The 21,760-nt window shown below is 42.5% G+C and overlaps 2 protein-coding genes across 2 annotated transcripts; both read left to right on the top strand.

The window, feature by feature from the left end:
* Nucleotides 1-10: 10 nt before the first annotated feature.
* LOC306801496 (glioma pathogenesis-related protein 1-like) lies at nt 11-6,559 on the top strand. Its single transcript, XM_079304617.1, has 6 exons — nt 11-399; nt 2,489-2,734; nt 3,165-3,277; nt 3,981-4,063; nt 5,769-5,795; nt 5,880-6,559. Exons 1-6 carry the CDS (start codon nt 49-51, stop codon nt 6,089-6,091), a joined length of 1,032 nt encoding a protein of 343 aa, XP_079160743.1. The 5' UTR covers nt 11-48; the 3' UTR covers nt 6,092-6,559.
* Nucleotides 6,560-7,998: 1,439 nt separating this feature from the next.
* LOC306800946 (glioma pathogenesis-related protein 1-like) lies at nt 7,999-18,954 on the top strand. Its single transcript, XM_079303474.1, has 6 exons — nt 7,999-8,328; nt 12,627-12,872; nt 14,846-14,955; nt 16,712-16,794; nt 17,934-17,960; nt 18,043-18,954. Exons 1-6 carry the CDS (start codon nt 8,149-8,151, stop codon nt 18,192-18,194), a joined length of 798 nt encoding a protein of 265 aa, XP_079159600.1. The 5' UTR covers nt 7,999-8,148; the 3' UTR covers nt 18,195-18,954.
* Nucleotides 18,955-21,760: the final 2,806 nt, after the last annotated feature.

Genomic DNA, 21,760 nt, shown 5'->3' on the forward strand with positions numbered 1-21,760 from the left:
GAGGTGCATGGCAGATGCCTGTTTCACGCTTTACCCTTTGACTGAGAGATGGGATGTCAGATAGAGTTGTACCTAATTAAGCAATTGCTCTTCACTTCCTGTTTGACACTTTCAAACGCCTCCACACCCACGGGACAACTTCTGACAAACTGCTTGTTGGTATCATCCGCATCGAGCAGATTTTGCATTTTAAAACTTGTGAAGAAACACTGGAGAATTATGAAAATCACATTTTTCTTTGCTGCATTGTTCTTACTGTATTTCTTCACTTTCTTTCATGCTTATCTGCAATATCCCTTGCCTGACATAGAGGATGCAAAGTTCATTGAAGATTGTGTGAGAGCTCACAACACATTTCGCTCCAAAGTGAATCCACCAGCCAGCAATATGCTTCGCATGGTAAGGTGGTGTTTGTGATCTTTGTGAAATTATTATAGATTGGGCTGCTGATTTAGACCATCTTATTCTTCATCTGTACTGTGCAATTTTTTCCATTTCAGTTAATGATTTCTGTAACATATATGTTGGTTCTTTGTATTAATTTTCACAGTATTGTTCAATTTTAATAACTTGAAGGGATTTTCTTCTTTAGCACAAGATTTAGCTACTCTCAATCTCAGCCAGAGCAAAGAGCTGGATTGCAAAAAATAGCATTCAATTCTCAGTATGTCATCTACCTCTTTCTAAGAGAGAGAGTAATCTGGTTTATATCAGATCAGGTTTCATAGAAGCTGTTTGGCTTTTAAAAAGTTTCTGAATAGGCAGTCTGCAACAGGTTTTGTTGAAAAACTATCATCTCCTGTTGTTTCTTCTAATCTAGAACAATCTGTGTTGTAAAGGGATTTTCCAGCACATTCATTTAGACACCTGATCTTCATTTGCTGTAGCAGGGTTTGAAGAGCAGTGATACCTAGACTGAAAAGTAGAGCTTGCTGCTAATACAGTGGATATCAGAACAGGTTATGGGTAGGTCACATGTTGTTCAGTGGAATACATAAGGAGAAGTGTGTATAGCTAGCTGAGGGAAGTAACCCCAGTGAGTGTCACTGCTCTGACCCCTCCAGCAGTGCTGCATAGCTGGAAAGGAAGTTAAATGCATAACCAAATGCAGACTACGAATCATTTGTGCAAGTGGAAGTTCAGAGTAAAGGGGTGAGATTCAGAGTACCATTGATTTTAACTTCTTGCCATGTTAAAAGTGATGTGTAATTTAAAAAGCTATTGGACAAGAGCAAATTTACTTGCTCAGAACAAAGACCCAACAAGTCTGGAGCAACAGCAGGATGAATATATTTAAAACTCTTGAGTCAGAGGTGTACTTAAAAGGTGTACCATTCATGGTACAAGCTCTTAATGGTTTTTTTTGCTTTTTTCAGCCTTGAGATCATAGGCACAGCCTAAGCACAGGTTGTGTGAAGCTATTTCCTTGTGTTTTATTTGGGCCTGTTAGTGCCTAGCTTCATTTAATGGTGTCTGGTCTTTGCATTGGAAGATGCAATTAATGCTGCTTATTTACCTATTTCACACAAGATGTCCAGATGTCTCTGATTGAAGCTGCAGAGCACCCTCTGTTGCTATATGAAAGCCCTCCAAACTTGAAGATCATTATCCTATTCCAGGTTCTCTCTGGCCTTTCTAGTTCTAGTGTACTTTTCTTGAGGTGGGGTGCTGTGCTGCACACAGCATTTAAGAGAACTTCTGCAGAAGTATGATTATATATGTGGTTTTGTTCTCCATTTCTTTGCAAAGAGTTTCCAATACTTTGCTTGCTTTTTACTCTACTACTTTCAAGTGGTAATAGCCATCTCCAAACCTGTGACGAGGAACACAAACTCAATTTTTTCTCACATACCTTAACTTGAATTTCCCTGTACTGAACTTTACCTGTCAGTGTAAATTCTACAAGTCTGCCAGACTGGTTTGTTAAATTATCACTTGTGCCTCTTTGGATGGGAGTGTTTCCTTCTCAGCCCAGCATAGATGAGTGAGTCATTTATTTGCTTTGTCCATATGCTGAGGAGGGAGAAGAGAAAAGAGGCAGAAGGAGCTGAGAAAGTGAGCAGCTGTGACTCTCCTTTCTGTCCTGGCTAGCAGAACAGAATTCCTATCTAGACTGGTAAAAATTGCCAAGTGCAAATTCCTGGACAGACAACATTTCCTAAGCACAGAGTGCCCCAAGCCCCTCTACAGCTGGAAGTTTCACACAGTTACCCCTCCAGCAATTTAAAGACTGCACTCAGGATCTAAATATATTAACAGATCAGATACAACAGGACAGTGGATAGATCCTGCATATCCTGCAATAGCTAAGGGAGAACACAAAAAATTGTTATGGGAGTAGAAATGTCAAGTGAGAAAAAGAAACTGAAAGCAGGGATGGGAAGCAGAAAAGGGGAAAAAATTCTTAGCAAGTTTCTGTTTTAAAATGTCTGAATTCAGTTAAGTCGTTGCAGTGCAGGTTATGGTATGTTTTCTTCCTTTTCTATAGTCCTGGGACGCTGCTTTAGCTAAGAGTGCCAAAGCATGGGCAAAGAAGTGCAAGTTTGACCACAACACCAAGCTTAAAATTCCAGGAAAAATGCACCCCACCTTTCCATTTGTTGGAGAAAACATCTGGACTGGCACAGCCCACATCTTCTCTGTGGATGAAGCTCTCAGGTCCTGGTTTAGTGAAGTCAGCAGCTATGATTTCAGCACCAATAGATGTATTGGCAAGTGTGGTCACTACACTCAGGTGAGTCTTACATGCCCAGTGCTTTATAGCCTAACATATGGATAGTTTAATATACACAGTCTAATTTCACTAAAGATCTGAGTACAGATTGAAACAGATTGCTTTGGAACAGGAATTACAGCAGGGCTTTGCACCCGCCAGTTTATTATTGCATGAGATTGGAAATAAATATTATGAGCCCCGGGGATGTCAAGTTCTACTTCCAGTAATGGTGGAAAGGGATTATCCCTTGGAAATTTCTCACTTACAGGGGAGACAATAAGTTCAAAAATGGCTATCAATCTGTCATTTGTCCCAATTGCCCTTCAGAGTTAAGTTGCTCCTGTGTCAGCTGATTTAAATTTTCCTGAGATACTTCACTTCTCCTTCTTCCCTTAATCCTGTTGGCAGTATTTGAACAGTGCATTATGTACTTCCCTGTGTCCTGCAGGTCGTCTGGGCAGAGAGCTTCAAAGTTGGCTGTGCAGTTCATTTCTGCAATACAGTTGAAAATTTTCCAGGACTGTTCCAAGCAGCACATTTTGTTTGTAACTACGGGCCACCGTAAGTTAATTGTGGCATTTGGGTTTGTTTGTTTGTTTTAAATATCCCAACTGATCTGGTATCAGATGCCAACAATGATGGGTGCAGTTGTAACAAATTTCAGAATAAGCTACATTCTCATGTTACTTGTCCAAGGGAAACTTCTCCTGGACATTGAGAACAGAACCTACTGGACATAGCTAGGTCTAAAAATCCCATACTAAAAAAAGCAGGAGAGCAGGTCATAGCTGAGACCACTCACCTTAATGCAGATGGTGGAAGAAAATCTGTTTTGACTTCAGTCTCTGCAGAAAAAGTGGGAAAGGTGTAATCTTCACACTTCAAAAAGATTACCTCTTCCTCTGTCCCTACACAAATTTCAAACAAGACATTGTAATTTAAGAAATAAAAGGAAGACCATTCTCTAGTTTATCTGGTACCTTGCAGTATTTCTACTTACTTTTTACATGTTTGTTTTTTATAATCCAGGTGGGTAATGAGGGACTAGAAGGAAATTCTTGTATGCTTACAATAATACAGTATTGCCTGAGAAATCTCATTAATTTCCAGTGGCAGGAGTCAACTGCTCCCCATGTCAGTGAGAGTTTTAATCTAATCTAAAAGGAATTTCAAGTAATTGCAATGACCAGTTTTTGATTAGTGTATTCCCTCCCCCTGATAGCTTTTCAATGACAGCTAACAAAATACTGTTCCTGTTTTGCAGGGGGAATTACCCAAGAAAACCATATAAAGAAGGACAGGCATGCAGTAGATGCAGAAATGAGAAGTGTGTAGACAATCTCTGTGGTAAGACCAAAGAGATGAAGTAAGAAACTTGTATAGAAATAAAAGTGGCATAATTAGCAGTAGAAAGACAATGAGTCAATTTGCACTAAGTGCATGGTGGGTCTGTAGCACACCCCACAACAGTACCAAACTCTGGGAGGAATTGTGTAAGAAGGAAATGATTGAAATACTTTGTTGTTGAATGCTCTCAGAAGTCGGAGCCAGAGTTTCTGATGCAGGGAAGTATCAGTTGAACTATTTGCTCCCTTTTATCTGGTCAGGAAATCAAATCAAAAATTTTAGCCCCAGCAAATATTCACTGTCTAGTTCTCTCTCTCAGCAGAAAAAGGAAATTTATCTTCTTCTTTTTTGCTTGTTTAGCATGTCCTAACACATTTTCCAGATAACTGTATTTCTGAACTAATAATAAGACTGTACCAAAAAGCACACCTATTTCAAAATTTCACAATTTTCTGAAAAATAGCAGTGAGATCTTGTTTTTAAATCTTTTCCCAACTATACTCCGTATTATCAGAGTGCTGGTGGAAAATAATTAAATGAACAGTTGTAACAGAGCTCGGAAGGCTCCAGGGATGAGGAGATTTTAATCAAATCTCGAGGAACAATTAATAAGGACTGGTAACTCCTTTGGAACAGGCCTGTGGCAGCTGTGGGCTGTGCTGGCCAGTGCTGGGAGCCAGTGTGGGGCTGAGCCAGCACAGCCCACTCCCAAACCCTGCAAAGATGCAACAGTGAAAGCAGTGTGGTTGGAGTAAAAGCCTCTCTGGTGTGGAGGTGTTCATGCAAACATGCTGCCTGGGAGAGAAGTGGGTAATGGCAAGGGGCTCAGCCTGCTCCCTCCTCCTTGCCACCCCTCTTACAAGCCAGAGTGCTGAGTCTCTCTTCAGTCTGAGTGTGGGCACAGCAGGGAAACCCACAGCCCATACCTCGTCACTCTGAGTCTGCTCCAAGCAGCAGTGGACCTTTATGTCAACTCACCTAGTCCCAAACTGGGCAATGTTTTAAATAAACAAATATTAAAGGAGATGCAGCAATGTCTTAAATCAAATATGAATTCTATAGAGAGGTTTAATGGGGACAGTCTTTACCAGCCAGACTCTAGACAGCATCAGCATTTCGTACTCTTATTTCCTTGTGTAATATCCTCACTGACTCATCTGAGTCTCAGACTGATGCATCACAGGAGAGCTAGAAATATCTCAAAGACTAGGGGGAGGGACAGGAGGAGCAGAGTATTTAAAAGTTAAGTGCTAGAACCTACCACCTACTTTTACCGTTTTCTCCTATAGAGCAAATGAGGAATTTCAATAGGATTGCATAGGCAATCCTGCAAATGCATCTATATTTCCAGTAAAGGTGTACTTCTGTGACAAATTAGTAGTTATACTTGTCTGTCTGTAACTAACTAAATTTTGTATGTGTAACAATTTTAAATAAATTCCATATTTTGTTGTTATTTTTTATTCCCTGATCTCCATGACAAATTCATTCTGATACAGCTGTTCTTTCTGCTTCTCTTTCAATTCAATAAAAACTGTGAACTCCACACCAGCTGGGAGCCTGCTCTTGCTGGCCTGCTTCCCCCTTGCAGGATGTTTTAAGCATTAACTGGTGTCATCAGTGCAATCAGCCAGGCACTAGCAAAGGCTTACATTAAGAACCACCATTGAATGGTACTCACATTACTTTTCTGATCTCTTTGCAGAAAATGCAGAACGTGAGAAGCTGATAAGTACGTATCAAAGTGTTCTTAATGGCTTTCCTGTAAGTATGGCTAAGACTAGCTCTTAACACCTGTTTCTTCACTGACTTTTAGGTTATGCCAACTGGTATCCAGACTGGGATACACAGTCCCCAGCACAGCACCATCCCCCCAGGCCTGCTGTCCCACCTGCTGAGCATTCACGGCCCTCTTGTGACCAATACTGTCTTAGTGTTTTAATTTTAAGGCCACTGTTTCTCATATTGAGTGCTGGTGCTGTACTTCTGTTACAACAGAAATTTCCACACACTTTTTTACATAAGTAATGGTCAGTTAAGACACTGATTGTGATCCTACTGTTGTATTACTCTCACACAATTGGCACACATTTAAAAAAAGATTTGGTCATCTGTCATTATCCCTGCAACATCTATCCAGCATAGGAAAGGCTGCTTCTTCACTCAAGGCAAAAGTGGCTGTGCATAGAGGTAGTATAATTTATTGACAGTAGCTGGAACATGCTCCTATGTCTGTATGAGCTTCTTAGCTCTAGGGGCAGGTTGCTAGAGACACCACAGAGACTAGATGTTACTTACTCCATGTGCTAACAATCCTGGAAGCCTGGAGCATCACAAAGACATGTTTGAAGTGGCACACTGTATCCAAAAGAAGCAATAATTCATCTTCATTAACCTTCAGTGATTCCAGACACAATTTTCCCCCAGATAATGGAGATTTAACTGTATATATTTCTTTTTATGAACAGGAATAAAGTTCGCCTTTTGCTATATTTAGCCTATGTGTGTCAGTGTCCGTTACTCTATTGTCAGTTGCAGTATTCAGTTCTCCTCTCAGAGTTAATCCTTATTCCCCATAAGTAGAAGGATACCAGGGAAAGTTGACAGAGTAAAGATTAAGATGGGATATCAATGGGGAAAGCTTAATTTTAGGATATGAGATGGTGAAAATATCTAAAATGCAGAGTAGATGGCAGCCATCATGAGATTTCAGGTAGCAGGAAACAGAGACAGAAGATGAAATGGGCCCAGGACAGATTCTGGATTATAAATGGAATATCTCAGCCTCATTTAAAAAGTCCAAACCTCTGATGGATTGAGTTGAAGAGATATGTAGGCCTCACCCTGACCCCCATTGTTTCAATAGATGTTTGTTAGTGAGGGGAATAAACTGATCTTTCAAGCCAGGAGATACTGACTGGTACTAGCAATGCATAACAGTTCCATCAGTATTTAAATATTTTGTTTTCCCTCCTTTGTCTTTGTTCTAATGTTTTAAGAACACAGTGACTCAGATTGTGAGCCACACTGCAGCATGTCATCCCACAGAATAAAAAATGGGCCCCAACTGAGGTTCTAGTTAATAGATCCCTTGGGGTGGATTACAGTGAAATTACACTGAATTACCAGTAAATAAATAAATAAATAAATAAGCTTTATTTTATAATTATTTAGTTGTAGTGGAAAGGAAGAAAATTTATAAGAAAAAGAAAGAGAAAAAGCAACAGCGTTAACAGAATCTAGTTTCATTTCAAGAAAAGAGGAAAATTTATCCAAAATTTTTCTGCAATACATAATGACTGCTATTAATAGGATTACAGGGGCCAAACAAATACTAACAAAGAAGCCCAAGGACAGGAGAGATGCTTGCCCACCACAGTTAAAGAAAGAAGAAAAAAAAGAGAAGCCTGCTACCGCTCTGATGTGAACTTGTTGCTTAATTTCCTCATTCTCATAGCAGTGTTCTTGAAATATGACTCCTTTCCTGTGACTAATTTTGTATTCAATTACCATGGCTAAGGTAAATCCAGCCCACAGATCTTCCAAGCAAAATACTGCTGGTAGAGCTAAAACCGCTCCGTGCAGCTAAAACACTCTGCTTTTAAAGCCGGAAGACCAGATGTTGAGAAGCATGATTGTAAGGAAAGGGCTAATGACAATTGCAGTGTATGCCTCAAGCAAGTGTTTGGTGACGGAACTGGTTGCCTGTGCCCAAACCGCAGAAATGAACTGACTTCAGCGCTGGCCCTGCGGGGGCAGGACCGCCAGTGATACTTCTGCCGGCGGCGTGTACAGCGAGTTGAGAGCAGGAGCAGGGGCAGGGTGCTCTCACACAGCACCTGCACCCCGGGCTGCTCGCCCCGTCCGAGCCCGGAGCCCCGCGGCCTCGCCCCGCAGCCTCGCCCCGCCGTGAGGGCAGGCCCGGCCCCGCCCTCAGCCGAGCGGGGCTCGCCGCGCTGACCGCGCGCGGCGCGGGGCGGGCGCGTTTCAGCACCGCCAGCTCGGGACCGCCGGTGCCCGGCGTGCCCCTAGCGCCGCTCTGGTGACTTTCTGCTCGCGCCGGCTCTCTTCTGCTCCCTTTCTCAATGACAAGCAGATTTTCTGCTTGTGTGCTGGCTTTGCTACTCTTTTGTTACTCCTCTGATTCTTATGGACCGTCGACATTGCCTAATCCTCGGGATCCGACGTTTATTCGGGATTGTGTGCAAACCCATAACACATTGCGGGCGAAAGTGGATCCTGCAGCCAGCAACATGCTCTACATGGTAAGGGAATTTTCATGACTTATGTACAAATTTGTAGCATTGCGATGCTGCTTATGATTCTCAAAGATTGCTTTTGTGATCAAATGCAAAAAAAAAAAAAAAAAAAAAATCAGAAAACAACCCCACAAAAACTTGGGGTCATAAGACCGACTGTTTTTTAAAGCAGAGAAGAAGCTCTATGTATGTGCAGAGTTTGCCTGAAGTTGCCCTTTGGAAGCGCAGGCTCCCAGCCCTCAGGCGGGCGGTGCTGCGTGTGAGGAGCCTCTGGTTGCGAGGCGCCACACGCAGCTCGGCAGCCGGAGCTGGGGCTTTGTGCACATCCGAGCCTGTACAGCTTTCATGCTCCAGTCGGCGAGGGCAGATCCTGTTGCCAAACAGCGCTGGAGAGCTTTCTTTCCCTGAGCTTTCCCCGAGCATTCTCTGCGAGGCTCTCACGGACTGGGCCAGCAGCGCGGCGGTTCCGAGGCGCTGGGCCTGCAGGGAAGCCGAAGAGCAGCAGGATCGAGTGCTGGAGACAATGGTGTCCCCAGGGCTCTGCTCCCCAGGCACCTCAGGAGCAACAGCTGCAGCTACCATGCAAAACACAGCTGCCTTTCAGTGGGCCACAACCACTGGCCTAATTCTGAGCTCCCTTTTCGCCCCGCTTTCTTATTATCTCTCATGGTAACCACCAGAAGAGGACATAACCACAGCTGTAATTAGCAACACTCCCACTGAAGTAAAAAAATAAATAAATAATTTCCCGTTTCTGGTTATAAGACACTGAAAGATAAGTGCCCCATTTGGGAGCAGTAGCTGCACAGCAATCAAACTTGAATGGCAAGCATGACCGGAAACTTACTTAGTTTCTCCTCTAGATGAATCTTTTACATCAGCTCTCCTTAGCTGTGCATCCTGACTCTCAAAACATGTTGATTTGTAATCTTTGTTTTCTACATTGCTTTACTGGCCCTAAACAAACGAAATATTGTTAGGATGTGTTAAAAGTGCAGTGTTCGTATTTTTAAATTGTGCTTAATTTCTTCTTTTGAAAAATTAAAAAGCTGAAACCTGAAAAAAAAGGGCATCATAAGAAAGAGACAAATAAATTGCATCTAAAACGGAAACTGAATCATGGTAAGTTTCTTTCAAAACACTGCAAAACCCCTAGTCTTAAATATGACCTCTCCTGTGAACTATTTAATGTGAAGACAGCAGTGCAATACCTGATAAAATCTATTACAAAAGGAAAAGCAGTGGAATTGAAACCAGTATCTTGAGTGGCATTTGGCACTACAAAAAGGCAGAAAATAAGATGGTCCTTTTATTTCACAGGAAACTGCTTTTTTGCTGGAGGTAGCTGTCCACTTAGATATGTAAAAATTAAGACTAAATTCAGGGCATTCCCATTTTTTGGAAAAGTAGTTTTTAAAAGAAAATGCAGAGTGGAAACTCCTTTAATTGTAAGTAACAAAGCTCAACCATTGACACTTGTAATAGATGTATTATAAATTGAGAGTGTTGATCTAAAATTTTTTTACCTGACAAGTGTGAGCTCTTGCTCATTCACCCAAAGCACTTAGTTCTGTTCTAAGGCTCCTCAAAAACAGCAGTCTCACCACTTTCATCAGGGCTTCACAAAGGTCTCCTTTGAATTAGTGCTGCTTTCCATCACTTTTCACATATTACACATTAAACTTTTCCTCCTTAAGTCAGCAAGCAGCTTGTTATAAAATGAAAACTGAGAAGCAATTCATGAGGAGGAAAAAAGTATTGTTTCCTCAAACAGCAGCGATATCTATTTGCAAATCTCCCTGTCCTGTGCATTTTCTTCCCATGCCATTTAGTCCAGTCTTTCTGTTTAAGTGCAGTATTATAAGCAAATAAGGAGTTAAACTAAAGATCATTGTGAACATTTCTGTACACTGCTTTTCATCTGTCAGCCAGTTTAAGCATTCATACAAAATGGAAAGTATATTCAAACTTACTATGCAACCTTAAACTTAGTATTATGCATACATTTATCAAAATTTAAACTCATGATTACTATAGGATGAAGGAGAGGAGGTGCATAGACACTTAAAAAGCAGAATGTGGAAAAAAAGAGACCATGAAGTGCTAAGGTGCATCTCCCCACAGTCACACACCTTCCATCATAATCATCTCAGAGCCTTGACAAAATGTAAAATGAAGCTTCTCTCTTAACTATCAGAGTTATCTTCCAGTCCTGCAAAGTATCTAAGGAAGTACCAACCTCTCACTTGAAATAAGACTCCCTGCCCCAAATGCAATACTTGGTACACTGAGTGCCCATCTTAAATAATTAAGTCCTAGTTTTGTGAGTGTATTTGGTTTGCACTGACAGGTTGTGGAAGCGGAGGGGGCATACAGGGGTGGCTTCTGTGAGAAGCTGCCAGAAGCTTCCCACATGTCCCACAGAGCCATTTCCCCCCTGCTGGCCAAGGCCAAATCTGTCAGCTACAGTGGTAGTGGCTATAGGATAATACATTCAAGAAGGGGAAAGACTGTGCACAGGTGATTACAGCCAGAGAAGAGTAAGAACGTGAGAGGAGCAGCTCTGCAGAAACCCAGGTCAGTGCAGAGGGAGGAGCAGGAGGTGCTCCAGGCACTGGAGCAGAGATTTCCCTGCAGCTCCTGGTGCAGCCCATGGAAAGGCAGGATGTGACCCTCTGCTCTGTGGAGGTCCATGGAGAAACAGAGATCCAACTGCAGCCTGGGGACTGTTGGAGGAACCCTCTGGAGCAGGAGAAGAGTGTGAGGAGTCCTCCCCCTGAGGAGGAGGGAGCAGCAGAGACAATGTTTGATGAACAGAGCATAATCCCCAATTTGTGTCCCCATGTGCTGCTGGAGGGGAGGAGGGAGTGGAAAATCAGGACTGAAGTTATATCCTGGAAGAAGGGAGAAGTGGGAGGAAGGTGTTTCAAATTGTAATAATAATTGTAATAAATATGATTAATTTCCTCAAGCTGAATCTGTTTTGCCCATAAAGTAATTGAAATCTTATCTCAATCCAGAAGCCTTTGGTTGAATTTTCTCTCCCCTGCCCAGCTGTGTGACTTTGGTGGGCATCTGGCTGGTGTCCACCACACCACAATGGGAAAATACACCCTCCACAAACATAGGCAAAGGAAGAAATGGAAGACATAGGTTTAAAAATATTTTCAAATCTCTGTAGATGCATTTTGGCATGATCTTGTGGTTTTTAATTACTAATTGGTAGCATAAACAATGCACACTATTTCAGACTTTGCTATGGTACAAAAAAGGTTACCTAGGTAAAACACTGGCATAAAATGTAACAACCTACCTTTGTTAGATTCTAACAAAAAATCTACAAAAAGGTATATTGTAAAATACACCTTTTCCTTCCTCATTTCTGAGCCATTCAAAACAATTTCCTAGTGTTTCCATCATTTACAGAAGCATGTAAGCTATTTTAATTAATTCAGAAGAGGACAAATAAATAGTTTATTAAAAAAAAAACCCTGCAGTTCAAAATAATTCAGTGCTGGACAACTTCATTTATGTAATACAAAATATAAGTAGGACTACAAGCATATACTTATGGTACAGTATCTACCAGGAGCTACAATGCTGTAATTGCTCAATCAAGGTGTGTGCACAAGAAAACCCAGCAAGAGCAGACACCACCTCCAGTGCAAACAAAAGACATTTACATAACTCAGTTCTTAAATAGCCACTTTCTCTAAAACTGAATAGCAAGTGAATGAGTCATTCCACAAATATGAATTCAGCACTAATGTTTCAAGCCACCAAACACAATGATGCTCACCAAAGGGTTGAGTTTAAACTGTCCCCAGAATCCCAGTGTGCTTGTGAACTGACCTACAAGCCATGGCCTTAAGCAAACATGAGGTTACAAGACTTTTGCATTACTGATATGGTAAGCATAACCATAACCCTCATTTTCCAGATTCCATGTGAGATTCAGTTTAATTTAAATTAATGTTATGACATGGCAAGCACAGCCTTGAAATGCTCATTGTGCCACGAACACTGTATTTGAGTGATACACAGCTTTTGGTGTCCAACAAGCCAGTCAGCCAAGATCATACACCACCCCAAAAATTTCCTCAAGCTTAATCAGCAGTTTAAGTTCAAATGAGAAACAAACCTACAAGCTGATCAACCATGTAGCTCTGTAAGTCTCAACAGAAGCAAAAAATGAATGGACCAAAAGCATCTACACTGTTGAAACCCAGCTTTTCCTGAGAGCTGCTCTGAATTCCTGAACTGCTAATATAACAATGTGATCTTTAGTTGTCTTTATTTTGCAGACTTGGGATCCAGATTTGGCAAAGACTGCAAAAGCTTGGGCAAAGAAATGCATATTTAAACATAATATACACCTCGGAGAGCGAGGGAAAGTTCATCCCAGATTTGCTTCTGCTGGAGAAAACATCTGGACAGGCTCAGTTTCTGTCTTTAGTGTGAAAACAGCCCTTGCCTCTTGGTTCCACGAGGTCGAATTCTACGACTATGACACCAATAAATGTGATAAAGTATGTGGCCACTACACACAGGTAGGCTTTGCATTTCTCCATTTAAACCATGAACCAGCTTTGCCATTTTGATACAAAACCTTTCTGTTGAAGATTCAGTGAACTTTTCCAGGTTCTGTAGTCTTACTCTGTGTCTGTGTGCACAAGATGTTCTTATGGTCTCATTTATGGGAGGAAAAGAGTCACTGTGTTATTACTCCAAATGTAGCAGTATGGGGGTTTTTTTGGAAGAAAATAGTGCAGCCGTCAAGCAGTCGGATTAGCTAAGCAGTGATGATAAAACAGGCAATGGCAGTGGCTGTGGACTGCAGTGCATGAGTGGAATGAGGTCTCAGCTCTGTCAGGCAGACTAAGGCAACTGCTAAGGGCTGGAGAAGTACCATCGTGAAAAGAGATGTCTGCAGTTCTGCAAACATCATGTGCACACTTTGTCCAACTGCTATTCCCAAAGGAAGTAGGCAAAGTGAGGAAAAGGACTGCCGCTGCCTTGCAACCTGCAATCACTACCCACAGCTATAGGAAAGCAGGACAGCTTGCAGCAGCAGCTCTAGGGTTAAATTTTGACCTAAGGCTATTTAATATTTTTTGCAGAGATACATATATGCATTTAGGACTTGAGTAGATGAGGTGAAGCTGGTGGGCTTTCTGAACTTGTGTGCAGAGAAGATAACTTGGATGCAGGAGCTGTGAGAGGTGAATGTGCTGCTCTCAAGGACATTGCAAGAGCCAGCACCTGGAAACTGCAATGAGCACATCTTACCTGACACTAAAGCACATGGTGGCCATAGAGGAGTGGCCCATGCAGTTTCATGGGGGTAGAATAAAAAAATAAGATTATTCTCATTTGGAGTTAGCAGTGATAATGGCTGTAGCTAAAAGATGTATATTCAGCAGCCTCAGGAGGCATCCTTAGGTCTTTACTGTCGGGGAAGTCATCATTCCTCTTCTTCCCAACTGTGGTGAGGAGAATTTTCCCTGGGCACAGTCACTGCAGTTGCCACAAATCACTGCTCAGTCAGTGGCCTCCTGGGATAGGGAAGGTCCTTTTATTCAGTCCTTCACAGTTCACAGGAATGAAGTTATCTATGGCTAGTGCCAAGAGTAACCTCTGCTCTGCCACTGCACTGAGAAGACCCTCAAGATCCTGAGGATTGTCCCCTCTTCCCAGAGTTGGTACCAAACAGCCATAAACAGTAAGGGCCAGACCTCCCATTTAAATCAGTGGAAACACAAATGTACTTATGTTCTGAGTCACCAGGATCCTTCTGTATTGCTCATGAGGTCAGTCATCACTGCTGTTTTATCACCCTCAAGTACTGCTGTGCCCTTGTCTGCCCTCTGCTGCTGTCATGGGAGTTACTTTTTCAGGACTGCAGCATTTAGCTGCACTCTGATAGAAAGCTGGATCCCACAGAAAAGCTGCTAGTAGAGGGAGGATTAGTAAGTAAAATAATGGCCTTGCCTCTAGATTATTTTAGTTGGCCTTGATGTTAAAAGGCTGGACTGCAGGCCAGACACAATCCTCCTCCCAAAACACCAGTGCCTTCTGGAAATTTGCTTTGTGTCCCCACAGGATTTAGTAAAGGGGCAGCCAGACTTCATAAGAGCTGTAGCAGATCATGCAGCCTTTTCTACACAGGTGTAAACTCAGCTCCCAAGCAGGAAAGACAAAAAGTTAATGGATTAGTTTGAAGCAAAGGAGGTGAACTTCACCTTTCTCCTTTGCAAGAAAGGAAAAAAAACCTGTTACAGCCAGTTGTGTCTTCTTTCTGCATAGTTTTAACAAATACATGGTGAATTGGGTAAAATAATCAGTCTTTTTTCAGAAACAACTATGATTTTGAGATCCATTACTGCTGGTTTTTCCCATGAAGCCTGCCTAAAGTCGTCCTTGTCCCATTTGTATGTGATAAAACAAGAGAGCAGGTGTTCTCCTAAGTCTTCAGGTGCTGACTCAAAGCCTTTCTCACCAGTGTATCCATCTGTCTTTGCAGGTAGTTTGGGCTACAAGCTACAAGGTTGGTTGTGCAGTCCATTTCTGTCCCAAGGTGGCACTCATCTCCATACGCAATGCAGCACACTTCGTCTGCAACTATGGGCCGCCGTAAGGTTTTTTGTTACCACTATTTCACAGGGTTTGGGTCCTACCCCTTCCCTTCCACAACATGAAAATTTATTAGATCAGTCCATTTAGTCTTGTTTTTTGTGGGAGGAAATAGTCTTCAAAATAGAGAGAAGGTACACCTTTGTCCAACCAGCTTTATTTTTTTTTTTTCCTAAATGAGGGGTATGTATTGGAAACAAAAAGTAGTGGGACTAAAAGAAAGGATTAAACATAAGATGTTGACATGAAAATACTGATGTGATCATCTGAAAGTTAATCCCTCGCTCCTGATAGCCAAGATGGCCCCAGACAGTTGCTAAAGTGCGAGCCCAAAGTCTGAAGATATTCCCACATGTGCCTGAAGAATTATGCCCCTAAGTCAATGGCTTGGATAAACACTGAAGTGTGCAGTGCTGGCAGCTGGCAGCTGAGGGCTGCTTAGAAGGCTGGGGCTGCTCAAGATAAAATTTGATCCAGAGGTCCTTCATGTGCATATCATCCTAGCTTGATATCATGTGGATATCAAGCTAGGATGGATGTATTGTTCTCTTCTCCAGCTATATCACCACGGTATAAAGGCAGCTTTAAAAGCCTTACATGCATACCATGTTGGCCCAAGGCCAGGCAGCCCTTCAACTGAAGCAAATTTGGCATTCCTTTTGCCCATGCGTCATCCTTGGAAGAATATGTACCCCTGATAGTTACCTTGAAACGACACAGCTGCTGCTCTCCCCAGAAGCCCCACATCCAGATGTGCAGAAGGTTAAAATCCCACTATACTGTTTTGGCATGGGGAAGAGGAGTGGTCCCTTCACCAGCCCCAGCAAAGCAGGCAGGGGGCTCTCTGGAGAGGCAAGGCACTCCAGAGAGGGCTTTAAAGCTGAGCCCTTCCCTGCTGTGTGAGGACACCACAAATGGTCAATTGCATGTTAACAAATGGAGTAATGTCACATCCAGCTGTTGATTTTGAGAAGCAGAAGCTTCATTTCTTTGTTTCAGCTCTGCCAAGGGCCCAGGCAAGATGTATACACAGTTTTTTCAAGTGAATGTACTCCTCAGCTTAGACCAAGCAATGAAAGCCTCACCTTGCTGAAAAGTAATGAGATTTTACCACAAAGTTTCATCTCACTGCCGAGATTTCATTCTTGCAAAATCTCTCTCTGTGTTCATGGGCAGTTTGAGGCATGGTGTAAGTCTCGCTTTGGCCATGCTTTGAGCAAAGCATTGAGCTGTGCTTGGTACAGTATCAGCCTAGGCAGAGGTAGTTGGTCCCACTCATACCACTGGCAGAGGGAAGGATCAGGAGAGAGACCTACATCACTCCTAAAATATTAACCAACAAATGGATGGAATCACCACCTATGAGAGATTGTCCAACACCAGAGCATCCGTCTTCAAGGCTGAATATACACATACATACACAGTAACTGAACCTGCTTTTGTTTCCACAGCCAGAGCCAGCTGTGAGAGTCCAGAGTCTCCACAGACACAAATTACCCAACTCTGAGACTGCTTTAATTCCCAGGCATGCAATACTGCTGTCGCTGGGTTCCTAAACAAGAGGGTGTCCAATTACACTTAATCTCTTCTGTTTCACTGTATGTCTTGGGCCCAGGGCACTCAGACAGGACTCTTGAAAAAAACCATCTCTCTATCAACACAAGTGAATCAAAACTCAGGTTAAAAACCTAATTAACAGTAGGAATTAATGTCTTCCCAAGGGATATTTTGAGAGCAGTGTTATTTTCCTTCACAGTGGAAATTTCCCCGTGCGCCCATACAAGACAGGAGCAGCGTGCAGCGAGTGTGGTGGTGACCAGTGTGTCGACCAGCTGTGTCGTAAGTAGAAGACAACCAGACATCCTCCCCAGGCACATGTAGGAAGGCAAAAAGCACACAAAAGATACCAGCAGGAGGCAGGAATAGCACTCTCCTGTTCCTAAATTTAGGCTGGAAAACTGCAGTCAGAAACCAAGTGGGTAGTGATGCACAAAGAGAGGGGAGGATGGCAGAAGGAGCCTATTTTCTACCCTGGGGAGTCATGGCATGGGATCTGCTCTTCAGGTGCTGGAGGGTGTGTTACAGGAGATACAGTGGTTGCAGTTTAAGGTGTTATTATCTGTGCCAGAAATTACTGCTTGCAGAAACAGAAAGTAGGGAATGAGATGGATACCTGTCCTTTCCTGTGGGTAGCAGGTGATTACCTGATGTGTGAGCTGTGGCTTGAGCTGGTGCAGGTCCAAGCAAGCTTTGCCCCTGCCATGCCACTGCGGGTAGGGAGAGCAGCCATGGCACTGCCAAAGGTGCTCACTCCAGTGAACATCAGCCAGGCCATCTGCTTTCCCCTAAGCACTGGGAAAGAGCAAGGCTGACATGCAAGAGCCTTCATGGAGATGCAGTGCTCAGTCCAAGTCTGTGAGCCTTCCTGATATACCTGCACTTGGCTTTGTAATGGCTGCATGGAGTCAGGAGGGAAGGAGACCTGGAATTTCCATAAAGACAAGGCACTGTGCTGTGGCCATTGGCCTGCAGGGAACTGAGGATATGGTTACACTTTCCCCTATCACCCGTCCATTAGTGAACTAAACGAGTGGGAGGATCCCGTTAAAACACCAGTACCTAAGGAATGTAAGGGAGTCCTGGATTCTCAGGGCTGTTCAATGTTAGTTGCAGGCTCTCAAAACACAGGGCACAGGGCAAAAGTCAAAGTGATCTTGGGGAGCATCCAGAGGGAGTCCTGTCTACACCAGCCCCTGGCAGTAGAAGTCAAAAAAGTGTGATAAACACTCCTCAGCAGAGTCCTGAGAGTCACTGCAGGGCTCTCCTGGAGCCAGCGGGTCTTTGCTTCTTCCTGAGAAGAAACACATCAGCTGTATTTATAAGCCCATTGTGATGGTCACATTTCATTCCCTTTTGGTTAGAGTCAAATTATTTCTAAATTATAAGTGTGCTTATATTTACTTCTTTTCTCTCTCCAGGAAATGCAGACCGTGACAAAGTCATTGGTAAGTATCACTGGAATTATTGTTTCCGTTTGTTGCCTTTGTTGCAGTTATACTTGAAAACGGTGAATTGTTCTGTTTACAGAGGATTCCAGGTGGCGTCCAGAGTGGGACAGATCTGCATGTGATGAGTTCTGCATCTCCATTATTGCTTTAAGATTACTACTCCTTATATTGACATTTGTGGCCACCTGGCTCTTACCAAAATATTCGTCTCTAGTACCTGCCAGTGGGTAACACACATGTAGAAGATCACAAGAGCATTTGGCTCAACTCATCTCTTCCATTCACATAAGTTACAGGCAGCACAAGCATTGGTAGAGTCATTGTTTGCATCCACAGGTGATACAGAAGTACAGAAATAAGATCTTCATTGCAGGTCATAGTTACAAGCACTGATAAGCAGCTTTCTCATTCTTCAGAATCAGTTAAAAGTTAAAATGGTTTTAGATGTTAAAATTTCTTTAAAAGTTAAAAAGTTAAAATGATTTTAAAGTGGAGCAGTGTGCACGTGATCTCGTGGGTACAGGAGCACATTGTCCAGGCAGCACACTGAGGTGCAGGCAGCTGCCCAACACACTTTAGGAAGGGCTGGAGAGTGTCCAGCCCAGGAGCCAGGCCTCAGCCCACAGCCAAGGCACAGACAGAGCATGTCCCTGTCTCATTCATAATTGCACTCTTATCTTGGGTGCTCCTACAAGCAAGATGCAGAGTGGTCTGTATAATTAAAAAAAATTTTATGGAATTTTTTTTGATCCCTGTGAGTGCTGGAATTTGCATCCTCTGTCAGGCAACACAGTTCCCAGTCTCACAGAGCTCTTGTCATTGGTACTTCACTTTGCTTAGAATTTGTTTTTAAACTCATGGCATCTGTGTCTAACCAGTTTCACCTGTGTTTACATGGTTATGTATCACTGCAATCCTTCCTGTTGTGGTTTTGGTTTTTTTGAGCATGGAGGTTTTACTGCTGTTTCAAACAATAAATTGTTTTTTCCTGCTTCCTGTGTATGGCAATCATGAATTTGCAACATGAGCTAAAGCTTAACTGCTGGTGCACAAAATAACCCCAGATTCAGCTCCAACTTGCACAACACTAGAAACAGTGCTGGGAAAGATAGAACTCCAAATAAAATCACACTGTGCCCAGAGTTACAACTTTGGTTCAACAGCTGCCAAAGAACAAGTCTCCTGGAACCTGCACATCTGGAGCGGGCAGAAGGCTGCAGGGACAGCTGCTGTGTTCAAGTCAGTATATCCTCTACCAAACACACTCACTCAGCTCAAGCAGAGTCTGGAAGCAGCAGAGCTGCACAAACTCACAGCTGGACCACAGCAATCCCTGTCTGTACTTTTAGAAGCTTCTGCACACACTGCTGCAGAGGAAGCTGGGAAGTTCCCCTCACCCCTACATTGCTGTTGACTGTCACAGCAAGGCCTGTCAGTGTTTTTGCATGCCTACTCCTGACCCTGACTCTTGATCTTACTACTAGCATGGATTTTAACTGAAAACACTGGAATTGGGGCCCAGCATTTCTCACATTACATTTCTAGCTAGCTATCAGCTAGTACTGCTCCTACTAGAATCATTTCAATATTGCATTCCTTCAATAAATCATTTTTCAAAATGCAAATATGGCTGGGGACCAAATTACAAATTTCATGCTTGATATATATATCTTTATATATACATCTTAATTTGTTGGCTGCTGGAGCCTCCTTAGCCATGGCAGCACACTTGTGTGTGAAAGCCAAGCCTCAAGCTCCATGCGCTGCAAAAAATCAGCTGGCAAGTGGCACGTGGGCAGCAGGACTGAATGTGTGGGACTCTCCTGCACAGGGCTCCAGGGCAGACCACCCAGCACGGCTTAAAATGAGCTCAGCAGGAGTTTTCCCTTTCTTGGTTTAATTAATGAGAGGTCTCCAGAAGAAACAGAAGCAACACAGAGACCTTAAAGTTCACAATGTTAACACTTTGATTTAACTGTAGACTTAGGTAGCTCTTAGGAAATCCTAAGAAAGACCTTCCTTAAAAAAAATGTGGGCCTGGGGGGATTAAAACCCCAAACATTACAATGTGGCATCTTTCAAACAAAAACTTCAAAATCAAGAAGTCAAGAGGAAAAAAAGCAGCTTTGTCATTTCAAGGATATCCAAAAATCCAGGTATTTAGCTCTGGTTGATCAAACCACTTTGAATTATCCACATGGCATACGCCCATGAATTCCACATGATAAACGCAAAACACCGGTACGGAAATACAGACTTCAGGTACATTTTTGCAAATCTGTGAAATCAGTTTAAGAACATAATTTACAGTAGTTCAAGGTGTTCTGAAAATACAAAAAAAAAAAAACCCTCTTCCATCTGACAAGCCCACTTTATTTTCTATTATTTATATTTTACATGAGTTACAACTGTACTGCCATACTGTCAGAAAAAGAGATGCACAAAGCACCAGCAAGTGACACCATGCAGCCTCTTTCCATTCAGATATGAACTCTGATATGAAATCCTTTGCCTTGCCTATGGGAATATGAATAAGCTTTCTTGATTTTCCAGTTTAAGTAATTCATGTCCTACCAACAATCTTTGAAACTTGTCAACAGCAACAACCAAGAATACTAAACACCATGTGATGCCTCTCCACCCCTTAACAGTAGGACAAGATTTCCTGAAGTGTACTAAGAATTTTACTGGAGAGAAAGATGTTATGTAAAAGCTACATAAATGACTCAGCTGGGGGTCCTAATTAAAAAAAAAAAAAAAAAACCGCATTTCCATGGAAGTAAACATAATTTAAAGCCAGGCTGCCCCAAGTTGAGCTGCATTTTCCTGCAATGCAACTCAGGCACCCAAGAAGTTAGCAGATGCAGCTCAGAACTCCCTTTTTTCACAGCCAGATTCCTGAAATGATAGGCCAGTCTAAAAAACCAGCGTGATACAAAACAACATTACACTTGTTTTTAACTTGTTAAACAATGGGCAGGGGAATGTGTGACACTCCTCTGTCATGAACAGGGCCTGATGCAGTTCAGATCAGAACCGGGGACCCTCCCTCCCCTCATACACTCATGCTCCTTCCCTTGTCCAACTCCTCCTTAATGGGTCCTTGCTCTGCGCTCTTCTGCTGAAGCACGTGTGTGAGGGGAATTTAAACTCAAGTACTGCAGCGTCTCCTGTTGAAATCAGTCATTTCACTACATGAGACCTCTGGACTACCCAGCAAGCCCTGGACTTTAGTCTCCCCTTTACTCTGCCAGCTGCCAAACACCAGTTGATGTTTCTAAAAAGCTGCTAGGAGAGTAATTTCCACTGCATGTGCAGTGATCAAAATCAAAAAAAAAAACAAAAAAGAGACATGAAATTAGTGTGGCTCTATCTCCTCCTCATTATACTTGTTTATTTAATCTCAGAAGTATGAAATAAGCAACAGCTGCTCTGCTGGTGCACTTTATTTCATTACATTTCAGTTTCAGGAAATTGAAAAACCTCTGAACTTCCTTTAAAATAGGCCAAGTGCCTACAAAAAAATAAAAGAGGAACACAATTTTTTCAGACATTCTTGCAAGAAGGAAATAAACTAAGAATACATTTAAAGGTAAGTAACAGCATTTTGCTTTCCTTACAGCAAAATCCCCAAGTACTTTGTACCGTATTCTGTGAAAAACCCATCAGGATAATAAGTTTATTAATGTATGCAATGAAGATTATGGTTTGTCTGATTTTCAGATGAAACTGCGAGTTTGTTTCCTGGACAACACAATGGAGGTTGTGCAATAGATGAACTATGGATTTAAGAACAC

Source organism: Erithacus rubecula (genome assembly GCF_903797595.1).
Source record: "Erithacus rubecula genome assembly, chromosome: 4".
NCBI classification, from domain to species: domain Eukaryota; kingdom Metazoa; phylum Chordata; class Aves; order Passeriformes; family Muscicapidae; genus Erithacus; species Erithacus rubecula.